Here is an 11996-nt window from a genome sequence, read left to right on the forward strand (position 1 = left end):
CCTGGCCGGTTAGGTCACTCGGTTAGAGTGTCGACCCGATATGCCAAGGTTGCAGGTTTGATCCCTGGTCAGGGGACATACAAGAATCAACTAATGAATGCATAAGTAAATGGAACAACAAACTGATGTTTCTTTCTCAAAATCAATAAATAAAAAATAGGCCCTGGCCGGTTGGCTCAGCCGTAGAGCGTCGGCCTGGCGTGCGGGGGGGGGGGGGGGGGCCGGGTTCGATTCCCGGCCAGGGCACATAGGAGAAGCGCCCATTTGCTTCTCCACCCCCCCTCCTTCCTCTCTGTCTCTCTCTTCCCCGCCCGCAGCCAAGGCTCCATTGGAGCAAAGATGGCCCGGGCGCTGGGGATGGCTCCTTGGCCTCTGCCCCAGGCGCTAGAGTGGCTTTGGTCGCGGCAGAGCGACGCCCCGGAGGGGCAGAGCATCGCCCCCTGGTGGGCAGAGCATCCCCCCTGATGGGCGTGCCGGGTGGATCCCGGTCAGGCGCATGCAGGAGTCTGTCTGACTGTCTCTCCCCGTTTCCAGCTTCAGAAAAATACAAAAAATAAAATAAAATAATAAATAAATAAATAAAAAAAAAATAAAGTAAACAAAGAAATTAAAATCCAGAGGAAGGAGTGAGAAAGAATAGAAAGGTCAGGAGAGAGCATAGCATCATTCTGTCTTGGTGGAGACTAGCGTGACCTCTAATTATGATAGCCTGTCCTTATAATGACATCTCACAAGTCTAATGAACTCATCATAAACATAATAATTCTGGCTGCAAGTTCTGTGTCTAACGTGTTCAAGGCCTTATTTTGTTTAATCCTTACTACGAACTTGTAAGACGGCTAGTGTCATATGGTCCCTTCTTCTCTTCACATTCAAGATTCTAAAAGGGTAATTTACATTGACTTATCTATTGAATTTGTTTAAAGTCACTTTCATTTTTAATCAAAGTAATATTGCATGTAGCGTTAAAAGTCAAATGGTACTATAAGACTACAATCAAAATAGAACTCTCATGACTCTCTCCACCTCTATCTGTACCTCCTGAGTTTCATTCCCCAGAGCCAACCACTTTCAACACTTCCAGATGTACCTCTAGTATTTCCTCACATTTACTGAATGTGGTACTGAGTCTACTACCACTTATAATTCTGGTGTGCTCACGACATTGACTTGTCATGGTGTCTACAAAGGCACAAGGTGGTCTTCCATTAGTGGGGTACTTTCCTGCTCCAACTGTGTTCCAGGCCTCAGGACCTGGTCAGTTGGGGTCATGAGACCCCTAATATATATTAAACAGTTTATAAACAACTCAGCTAACATTTACTAGCACCTGCTGCAGCAGGTTCAGGAGACAGTATTGGACAATGATTAAAAGCACAGTCAGTGACCAGGTGGTGGCACAGTGGATAGAGTGTCAACCTGGGATGCTGAGGACCCAAGTTCAAAAACCTGAGATGGCTGGCTTGAGTGTGGGGTTGGCAGCCTGAGCATGGGTTCACAGACATGACCCCATGGTCACTGGCTTGAAGCCCAAGGTCGCTGGCTTGAGCCCAAGGTTACTGGCTTGAGCTCAAGGTTACTAACACAGCTGGAGTCCCCAGTCAAGGCATGTATGACACATATGAAAAAGTAATCAATGAACAACTAATGTTCCACAACTACAAGTTGATGTTTCTCATCTTTCTCCCTTCCTGTCTGTCTGTCCCTATCAGTCTGTCTCTCACTAAAAGAAAACAAGCAAACAAAAAAACACAGGCAGATGTAGTCTTGAAACCTAGTCCAGTCTCTTTCTACCTCTTTCACCCTTTTATTCAACATAAAATGGGGAAAGACATTGAGGTGAGAATGGGAGTGTGGTCATGGGCAATCAAGTGTCCTAAAACAGGGCTTCTGCTCTACTCCACCAGGCTGAGGAACCGTGTCTGGAAGAGCTCTTGAATGATGGGTGGAATTTGAACAGGAAGGAAAAAGAAAGGCTATTACAAAAAGGAGACAAGTTGAAGTGTAGACTTTCAGGCAGAAATGAACAGTGTGTTTGAGGAACAGTGAAAGCAGACTGATGTAATTTGAATGCTGGATGCGTTTTAGATGTAGGAAGTCATGTCAGGTGGGCAGCTGAGAAAAGTTGTGCCAGGGCAGACCACAGAACATACAGAAGGACAGGTGGGGAGGAATGAGGCAGTGTGCAAGAAGCACTCATTTGTGACCGGCAGGCAGAATGGATTGGGTCAGGCAAGGGTGGACTCAAATGTGGCATAATGTGATCAAGCTTTGCCTGGTACACCAGAGACTGGCTGAGAGTTCAGAGAAGTAACATCATTTGGGCCTCAGTAAGATAGAGTTATACCAGCTAATCTCTAGGGGCCCTTACAATCCTAATGTTCTATAATTTCTATCATTATAGGATTGATATGGTGACAGTGGGAATATAGAAAAAGAGAAAGAATGATAATGTTTTGCAAACAGAATCAATATGACTTGGTCACCGTTTCGATGGTGGGACTAAAAAAGTGCACTAGTGCCTGGCCTGCGGTGATGCAGGGGATAGGGTGCTGACCTGGAATGCTGAGGTTGCTGGTTCGAGACCCTTGGCTTGCCCGGTCAAGGCACATACAAGAAGCAACTACTGCATGTTGATGCTTCCCGCTCTCCTGCTCCTTTTTCTCTCTTCCTATCTCTAAAATCAATAAACAAACAAAAAATAAAAATAAACAAATAAATAAAATCAATAAACAAAATCCTTTTAAAATAGTACACTGGTAGTGACTCAAGGTTGAATATGAGTGCCTGAGAGATTCAGGTGTCCTTGGGCAGGGAAGTAGGTTGTAGAAGTGACAGCAAAACAAGCAAAGAAAAATTTTAATGGAAGTATGTTCCTGTCTCTAGGAATTTGAACTTGCTGTTCCCTCTGCCTGGAACTCTTCCTCCAAATGCCTGCATGGTTTCCTTCTTCTCTCCCTTCAGGTCACCCTCATAGTGAGGTCTTCTCTGATCAACTACTTCACATTATATAACCTCCCACCATGACACTTCCTCTCCCCTACTCCTGCTTTGCTTTCTCTAGTCTATAGCATCATCTGGCCGCTCTATTTTATTCATTGATTGGTAGACATCCTAACATGGGAACCATGTAGAAAACAGTATTCAAAGGCGCTTTATAGTTGTGTTGGAGAGTTTAGGAAAAACAACTAATAAGGACATAGGAAACAGGCCCTGGCTGGTTGGCTCAGCAGCAGAGTGTTGGCCTGGTATGTGGAAGTCCTGGGTTCGATTCCTGTCAGGGCACACAGGAGAAGCAACCATCTGCTTCTCCAACACTCCTCCACCCCTTCTTTCTCATTTTCTCTCTCCTCCCCTCCCACAGCCATGACTCAAATGGTTCTAGGGATTTGACCCCAGGTGCTGAGGATGACTCCATGGCCTCACCTTGGGCATTAAAATAACTTGTTGCTGAGCAACAGAGCAGCGACCCCAGATGGGCAGATTATCGCCCTTAGGGGGCTTGCTGGGTGAAACCTGGTTGGGAAGCATGCAGGAGTCTGTCTTTCTGTCCCCCTGCCTCCCCATCTCTCATTTAATAATAATAATAAAAAAATATATAGGAAACAAATAAAATGAGGCCTTGGCCGGTTAGCTCAGTCAGTTAAGAGCATGGTCCCGAAACAAGAAGGTTACAGGTTCAATACCCGGTCAGGGCACACACAGGAAGCAATCAATGAATGCATCACTAAGTGGAACAACAGATGAAGGTTTCCCTTCCCCCTCCCCTCTCTCCCTTTTTCTCTCTGTCACTATTAACACATTAAAAAAGAAAAAATTAAGCCTTGGGTTGGTTGGAGTTTGGTCCAGACTGCAGAGGTGGTTAGTTCAATTCCCTGGTCAGGATACACACAGGAGCAGCTTGATGTTCCTGTTTCTCTCTCCCTGCTTTGCTAAAACAAACAAACAAACAAACAACAACAAAAAAGAGGACACATTTGCATAGTAAGTAAGCCAGTTTGAATCAGGTCTGCTACTTGGAGCTAAAAGCTTTCTACTTCATTCACACTTACTACCATGAATTTTCTTTTTTCTTTTTTTTGTATTTTTCTGAAGTTGGAAATGGGGAGGCAGTCAGACTCCCGCATGTGCTCGACCGGGGATCCACCCGGCATGCCCACCAGGGGGCGATTCTTTGCCCATCTGGGGCATTGCTCTGTTGCAACCAGAGCCATTCTAGCACCTGAGGCAGAGGCTATGGAGCCATCCTCAGCGCCTGGGCCAACTTTGCTCCAGTGGAGCCTTGGCTGCGGGAGGGGAAGAGAGAGACAGAGAGGAAGGAGAGGGAAAGGGGTGGAGAAGCAGATGGGCACTTCTCCTGTGTGCCCTGGCTGGGAATCGAACCCAGACTCTTGCATGCCAGGTCGACGCTCTACCACTGAGCCAACCGACCAGGACCATGAATTTTCTTAATCTCACTTTCCTGAGCTCCAGACCCATCCACACTTCCCAATCTTGATCCTCCTTTTCCTGGGTTTCCTACAATTCATTTACTTAAAAAATAAGAATCAGGAGCAATTATTCAATTATTTCTATTATACCAAGCTGTTTTAGATTCTACAGACAGAGCAGCTGACAAAACAATGTTCCTGTCATTATGGACCAGTGAAAGAGGCAGACCATAAACAAAACTATTTTCTGAATGAATAAGATAATGAATAATGCAGAATAGGAACTCAATCAATGTTGAAAGAGTTAACTTTGTCTATAGAATATCACATCAGAGTCTGGTTCAACAAACAGCCCTGGGAACTAAGAAGCAGACCCTGTTCTTGCAGCCCTAGAAATCTATAAAGGAAAATGCAATCTGGGCCTGCCCTCCGGAACTCAGAGTCCAGAAAGAATAGTGAGCTTGTATTGAGTGATAACTTTGTCAGGCCTTGTAAAATGTGCTTTGTGGTAAACCTGTCATTTAGTCGTCCTCACGACTCTAGGAGATTGTCCAAGGACAGACAGATGGTTCCGGAAGCTACAGGCCTGAGACCAGGTATTCTGGGTAGCGAGAAGAGCTCTGGCAAGCCAGTCCTGCTCCTTGGGTTTAGACCTGCTCTGTGTGACCTTGTGCAAGTCACGGTCTCCCTCGTTGCTCTGTGCTCTAGCCCGGGTGTGGCATCTGATTTCTGGAGTTTCCCCCGAAGCCTCTTTCCGCAGGCTTCTGAAGCTGTCGGGTGTGTGAGGGGGTTCCCGAGGGAAGAGGAATCTGGGGCAAACAAAGGAGGTCACTGAGATCAGTAAGGAGGGAGTTGGCGAAGTCAGTCAAGAGTGATCAGTGGGGAAGGAGATCACTGAAGAAAGAGACAACCATAGACGTTCGCTTTCTTCCCCACACCGCCCTCTGCTCCCAAGCCCTCCAGCGCCGCAGCCAGGACGGACTTTCTCTTGGGCTCCAGAAAAAGGGCATTTCTTTCGCCCACCGGGCGCCTCGACCCTGCTGCCCCTGGCTGAAGGGCGACATATCCTCCGCGGGCCACTGGGCTTGACTTAGCGCCCTGCTTCTTTGGCCCCAGGAACCAGCCCTTCAGCCACTCCCCTCCGAGCCCACTCCCCCGCGGCTCGCGACCACTTGGTCTGCACCGCCTGCATTCTCTGTGTGCCGGGCCCGCCCGCACTGCGGGGGAGAGGCGGGGAGCCGCCCACGCCGCGCCCGGCGCTCGGCGTCGCCGTCTCCCTGGGACGCGCGCGGTCTACGCGGCGCGCGGGAGCCGGGCGGGCGAGCATGGCGTGGCGAGCGGCGAGGTAGCCCGCGGGACGCGAGGAGCGCAGGGGCCGCCATGGCCCGGCGGCGGCGCCGCGCCTGCATCGCGCTGTTCCTGGTGCTGCTCTTCGCCTTCGGCACCCTCATGGGCCTGCGCACGCTCAAGGCTCCCGACGGACTCCCGGCTCTGGGCCCAGGCCTGGAGCTGGCGTCCTTTGAGCGACGCCCGGAGGGGGCCCCCGCGCCCGCCGTCCGGGCTCCCGCAGCGCCCGCCGCGCCTCCGCCTCCGCCGCTTCCGCCCCGCACCGCGGGCCCGGGCAGTCCCCCCGCTCCCGCCCCCGCGGAGGCCGAGCCGGCCCCTGGGCAGAGTCTGCGCGTCTACTCGGACCTGCACGCCTTCTACTATTCGTGGTATGGAAGTCCGCGGCGCGAGGGCCACTACATCCACTGGGACCACGTCATGGTGCCTCACTGGGACCCCAAGATTTCGGCCAGCTACCCCCGCGGTCGCCATAGTCCCCCCGAAGACTTGGGCTCCAGCTTCTACCCGGAGCTGGGGCCCTACAGCTCCCGGGACCCTGACGTGCTGCGGGAGCACATGACCCAGCTCAAAGAAGCCGCCATCGGTGAGTTTTCTCCACCCTTGGGTGTCCCTGACCCCCAACCTCGCCCTTCTTCCTTCCTACTCCGCAACTCCTGCTGCCCCAGTCACCGGGCCTTTGCCCCAAAACTCACCCTTCAGCCTGGTTTCTTCCCCTTCTACGAGGAACCATCCCACTTTCTAGAATGCAGACGCACCCACCTCTGCCTCCTGACCCCCAACAACTCAGGACCCTTTCATAGGGAGGAGGTAGCTACTGGGAGAACCAGTGGAAGGCGATTGGGCCAGAGCTGTCCCAGGTAGGGAAGTGAGGAGAGTGAGGCAGAGTATTCATGTCCGTTGGGCTTCTAGGTTTGAGTAAGTGAAGCCTGGGTATATGCTGGACCCTCAGGAGTCTGGGATTCAGAGGAGTAGCAAGCACCTTGGATGGCCCCTGTTTTCACACAGGTGCAGGTTAGAGCCCTTCCTGCTTCTGCTGGCTGAAGGCAGGAAAGTTTGCCCACGTTGCATGACAGACCCTGCTGTTTGCAGTATGGGGACCAGATACTTTTCATCAAGTACTCTGCTTGAAGAGGTCCCTGGGAGCCTCCTTTATGGGTAGGCTGGGGTGAGAGGTTCACCTGTTTCAGATTTCATCACTGAATTCTGCTGGATTTTATGATATATTTCAACTTATCTGGAAACGATTAGTGAGTGAAAGAAAAATTGGAATGCCAGAGACACTGTGGGGAGGTATGCAGAGATAAATAACAAAAAGTCTATCCCTCCGATTTCACACTCTAGAGGGGCAGTCTAGACAAATGATATTTCACACGGTAAGAATAAGATGACCTCTCTGGGCTCTTCTCTCGTCAGGACCTCAGAGATACTCTTTTCCACAGATAGGACTGTGGTTTCCGGGTGGGTGTGGCACTGTCCACCCATTTCCCTTTGTTCTGCTACTTGCTAGTGTCAGCAAAAGCTGGGCTCCTACCAGGGTTTTTCTCAGGCTCTTTCAAGGCCTGGCGCGTTAAGGTTCCCGCGAGCCGCTGCACTTCAGCACCGTGGGCAAGGACAGCTCCAGGGCCAAGGCACTGGAATCTGATCTGCAGGAAGTGAACCTGGCAGGAAGGAGCCTTAAGGTTTCATTCAGAAACCATTTTGCACCTGGAGGTGGTTTGTGAAGAAACAAATCTCTGTTGTGGGGTTACTGTGTGTCTCAGATGTAGCTTCTATTGTGTCTTAGGTGTCCTGGTCCTGGCCTGGTATCCACCTGGCACGGCTGATGATAATGGGGAACCCTCAGATGACCTGGTGCCTGCCATTCTGGACACTGCCCATCAGTACAACATCCAGGTGAGTCTTCAGGAAAAGAAAACCCAAGTGCCCTCTGGCTCATTCTGAAGATTTTCCTTCTTCTGTCCATAGGAATAGTTCTTGGCATTAGCCCAGTTATGGCAAGTAAGTAGCAAGTGTGGTATTGGGTGTGGGGTTCTAATCATGCTACCCATATCACTCTTATTCAATTCTGAAAAAAAAGAATGAGAAAACTAAAAGTTGGCAGAAATGGGAGACTAAATATTACAATAGTAGAGGTTAAATTGGAGACCCTGACCCTGGAGAGAGGACAGGCAAGGGCCAAATGGGCCCACAAACAGCTCCAGCCTCAGCTTCCTACTGGGAGACAGTGCTGGGTTTCGAGGAGCAGAGTGCACGTGTTCTCAGTAGGCTCACTTTCAAAATGAATGAGGGAGCTGAGCTAAGCATGTCCAGTTATTTTCCCCAGATGTACCAACCAAGTAAGTCATTCTCCTCTGCTGTGGCAGAAAAACGATGAAGAGCCCTACTCCCATTCCTGAGTCCATCACCAATATGCTTAACAGGTCATAGCACACTTCCCACTGACACAGCTTCAGTGTACTTCTTCCCACAGTCTTAGGTATCTAGTGTCAATCACTTGGAACTGGCACATCTGTTGAAATCTGTTAGCCATCCTGCCATGGCCCATCAGAAGAATTCCCAGATGCCCAGCTGTGGGAAGACGGGCAAACTTCTTACCCCTCTTTTTTTGGCCCTCAGGGCAGTGGCTGCTTTTATGTCTGTTGTTTCCATCATTGCCAGGCTCTCTCCTGAATTCAGCCCCTCCTCTAGGCCATAGTTGGAGCATGAGCCTTATAAGTTGTGACCCCTGGACAGATACTAACCTGACCAGAATCTCCTGTTTGTGGCAGGTGGCCTTCCACATCCAACCCTACAAGGGCCGAGATGACATCACTCTGCATGACAACATCAAGTACATCATTGACACGTAAGGCTACTTTGGGGCATGGATTTTGGCGGGGGTCAAAATAGGAGTAAGGATAGGTAATGGGTGGGACTAGCAAAGCTTACATTCTAGTGGATGTTGGGGGTACAGGGGAGGAGAGAATAGTTACACACACACAAAATCAAAGTGATCCATACTATGAAAAAGTAATAATAAAGAATAAAGCAGGGTGTTATGTTAGAGTGTATCCAAAAAAACCACTTTAGAATGGGCAGTCAAGTGAGCTCTCTGAAATGACATGTGGCCTAACACCTAAATGAAGAGGTGGCTCTGCAAAGATCTGGGGCAGGCAGAAAACTCCAGACAGAAGGCTGTCAGCTCCAAAGGTCAGAGGATGGGGCAAGCCTGACAGAAGAGTAGGAAGGCCAGTGTGGCTGGAGTGTAGAGATGGGGTATTAGCAGGAATGGGGTGGGCTAGGCCTGATCAAGTCGGTGGGGACTTGCAGGTCTTGGTAAAGAGCAATCAAAGCTGATTTACTCTAAAAAGAATGGATTATAAGGAGGTAGAAGTGGGAGCCTGCAGTCCAGATGAAAGATGGTGGTGGCTCGGCCTAGAGCAGGGAGATGAAGCTTGCATAAAGGAATGACAAGCCTGGGGAGAGGAGGGTGGGAACTAGGTTCTTGCTTAAGCACGACAGTCCCGTATGGAGGCTGACTGGATCCAAAATTGTGCTCAGGCATCAGGAAAGCTCTCATCTATGGCTGGTCCCACAACGGTGCTGGCTTCTCCCATCCTAGGCTGCCAGCTCAGGCTCTTCTTCCTTCTGCTCCTCAGGTATGGCTCCCATGGCGCGTTTTACCGCTATAAGAACAGCATGGGTAAGAGCCTCCCACTCTTTTATATCTATGACTCATACCTAACAACCCCTGAGGCCTGGGCCCATCTCCTGACACCAAACGGGCCCCATTCAATTCGCAACACCCCCTATGATGGGGTCTTCATAGCGTTGCTGGTGGAGGAGGGCCACACCCATGACATTCTGGCTGCTGGATTTGATGGCATGTACACCTACTTTGCTTCCAATGGTTTCTCCTTCGGCTCCTCCCATCAGAACTGGAAAGCTGTGAAGAACTTTTGTGATGCCAACAACCTCATGTTCATTCCCAGTGTCGGGCCTGGTTACATTGACACCAGCATCCGGCCCTGGAATAACCACAACACGCGGAACAGAGTCAATGGCAAGTACTATGAGACAGCCCTACAGGCAGCCCTGACAGTGAGGCCCGAGATTGTCTCCATCACCTCTTTCAATGAGTGGCACGAGGGCACCCAGATTGAGAAGGCTGTTCCCAAGAAGACGCCAACTCGTCTGTATTTGGACTACCTGCCTCATCAGCCCAGTCTGTACCTGGAGCTGACTCGCCGCTGGGCAGAGCACTTCATCAAAGAGAAGGAGCAGTGGTTGATGTGAGGGGCCTGCAAGCAGGGCATGAGGTGCTGATGTCCCAGCCTCGCTGTAATATTGTCACCATGTGGGGCTCAGCTGAGGTTGTTGGCACTCGGTGTCTCCAAGTCAGCAGCTGGGTGCTTCTGGGTGGGCCATCCAGCCTGGGCCCATGTAGGAACAGAGCCTGCTCCTCAGGCAAGTGGTGCCGGGCTGCTTTGCAGGGATAGGAGCCTGGGTAGTGTTCCAGAGAGGGCTAGAGAGGCTGGCAGGGGACTGGGCTAAGCCCAGGGAAGTTCACACCCTCAGTGAGAACCCTTTAAACTAATCCCTTCTAGCTTTGAACTCAGCAGGATGGTGTAGGGTGTCACCAAGCCACTGCACTTAGAAGGGTGTCAGGGTTCCGGGCTAGCATGCACCCTGCTCCCTCTGCCAGCCTCTGTCTTCTCTCCAGGCCTCCTTCCCACATCGTCAGTTTTCTCCAAGTTAGGGAACCATATGTGAGCCTTTCCAAAAGGAAAATTCTAGTTTTAAGCTCTTCCCAGTAGATTCCTGAACCCAATTTTCAGGAAATAATCCTGAACTTCCACAGGCATTCAACACAGACTGAGCCCCTTACTATGTGCTGGGAGCAAATGCCCAGGAATGGTTCCGTCTTCCTGAAGCTTATAGGATCCAGCTGCCCCCATTTGGTATGGCCTTGTAGCTAGTGCCAAAACACAGCTATAGGTTCTTCCTTTTCAGTTTACCCACTGCTGGAGCCGTTTCCTCTAAGAAAATACCTCTACGCTCAAGCCTGTTTTCCCAGATGAGCTCCAGGGAGAGGACTAGAACATCCCTCTCCTTTTAGCTGCCTAAGCCGAATGAGGCCCACTCACTAGAGCCATTTTCAGTGCTACTGTGATTTGTATTAATTAAATATGATGTGGTCATCTCAAGTAAGCATTCCTGTTCCTCTCTTCAAGACTTCACAAATTCTGACAAATTGACATGTGGGATGGCTAGTGTTAGCACAATGAAGTTTAAGAAATTAGTAGTATAGGCCCTGGCCAGTTGGCTCAGCAGTAGAGCGTCAGCCTGGCGTGTGGAAGTCCCAGCTTTGATTCCTGGCCAGGGTACACAGGAGAAGTGCCTATCTGCTTCTCCACCCCTCCCCCTCTCCTTCCTCTCTGTCTCTCTCTTCCTCTCCCGCAGCCAAGGCTCCATTGGAGCAAAGCTGGCCCAGGCACTGAGGCTGGCTCCATGGCCTCTGCCTCAGGCACTAGAATGGCTCTAGGTGCAAAGGAGCAATGCTCCAGATGGGCAGAGCATGTCCCCTGGTGGGCATGCCGGGTGGATCCTGGTCAGGCGCATGTGGGAGTCTGTCTGACTGCCTCCCCGCTTCTAACTTTGGAAAAATACAAAGAAATTAGTATAAATAAGATTTCTGGAGGGAATATTTAAAAAACCATTGCTTCTTTACAAATAAACTAATATGCTAATTGCAGAAACACTCAAAGTGGGGCCTGGGAAACCTTCTTGGCAAGATTCTTAGGATCTACTTGAAAATATGTACATTGGAAACCACTATTGAGGAGTTTACAGGCTCAAGACAGAATCCCAATTCAGGAAAGTGGGGTACAAGGCAGAGGGGAGGTAGTGGGTCCTCCTGGCTACCACGGTACCACAAGGACTTCCAGCTGCAGTTTGGTAACTGATACTAAACCTCACCAATGAATGGGGTAGGCCTGGTTACCTTGCTTGTGACTTAGTTGGGGAAACCAAAGCAAGCAAGGACAGGTGAAAAGGGATGGATGGTGACCTGTAATTACATAAGGGAGTACACTGAGGCTTCCTTTCACAAATATACAATTTGAAAAATACTAAAAGTACGGCAGTGTACTAGGGGGCGGGGGCAGCAATTCTCACCTTGCTCATTCATGGTAACCCGATTCAGTTCTTTCGAAAGCTAAGAGAACCATAAAAATGTTC

At 50.1% G+C, this 11996-nt stretch overlaps 1 protein-coding gene across 1 annotated transcript; it reads left to right on the forward strand.

Moving 5' to 3' along the window:
* The first annotated feature begins 5676 nt into the window (after positions 1 to 5676).
* MANEAL (mannosidase endo-alpha like) lies at positions 5677 to 11379 on the forward strand. Its single transcript, XM_066375900.1, has 4 exons — positions 5677 to 6360; positions 7561 to 7670; positions 8546 to 8622; positions 9416 to 11379. The coding sequence occupies exons 1-4, from the start codon at positions 5811 to 5813 to the stop codon at positions 10050 to 10052; spliced, it is 1374 nt and encodes a 457-aa protein (XP_066231997.1). The 5' UTR covers positions 5677 to 5810; the 3' UTR covers positions 10053 to 11379.
* Positions 11380 to 11996: the final 617 nt, after the last annotated feature.

This window comes from Saccopteryx leptura, chromosome 3 (assembly GCF_036850995.1).
Source record: "Saccopteryx leptura isolate mSacLep1 chromosome 3, mSacLep1_pri_phased_curated, whole genome shotgun sequence".
Classification (NCBI taxonomy): Eukaryota; Metazoa; Chordata; class Mammalia; order Chiroptera; family Emballonuridae; genus Saccopteryx; species Saccopteryx leptura.

Excerpts from the sequence above, each read along its gene's own strand:
- MANEAL (XM_066375900.1), top strand. The coding sequence starts at position 5,811 with ATGGCCCGGCGGCGGCGCCGCGCCTGCATCGCGCTGTTCCTGGTGCTG. Across the intron at positions 6,361-7,560 it reads GCTCAAAGAAGCCGCCATCG|GTGTCCTGGTCCTGGCCTGG; the intron begins GTGAGTTTTCTC and ends ATTGTGTCTTAG. Across the intron at positions 7,671-8,545 it reads CCCATCAGTACAACATCCAG|GTGGCCTTCCACATCCAACC; the intron begins GTGAGTCTTCAG and ends TGTTTGTGGCAG.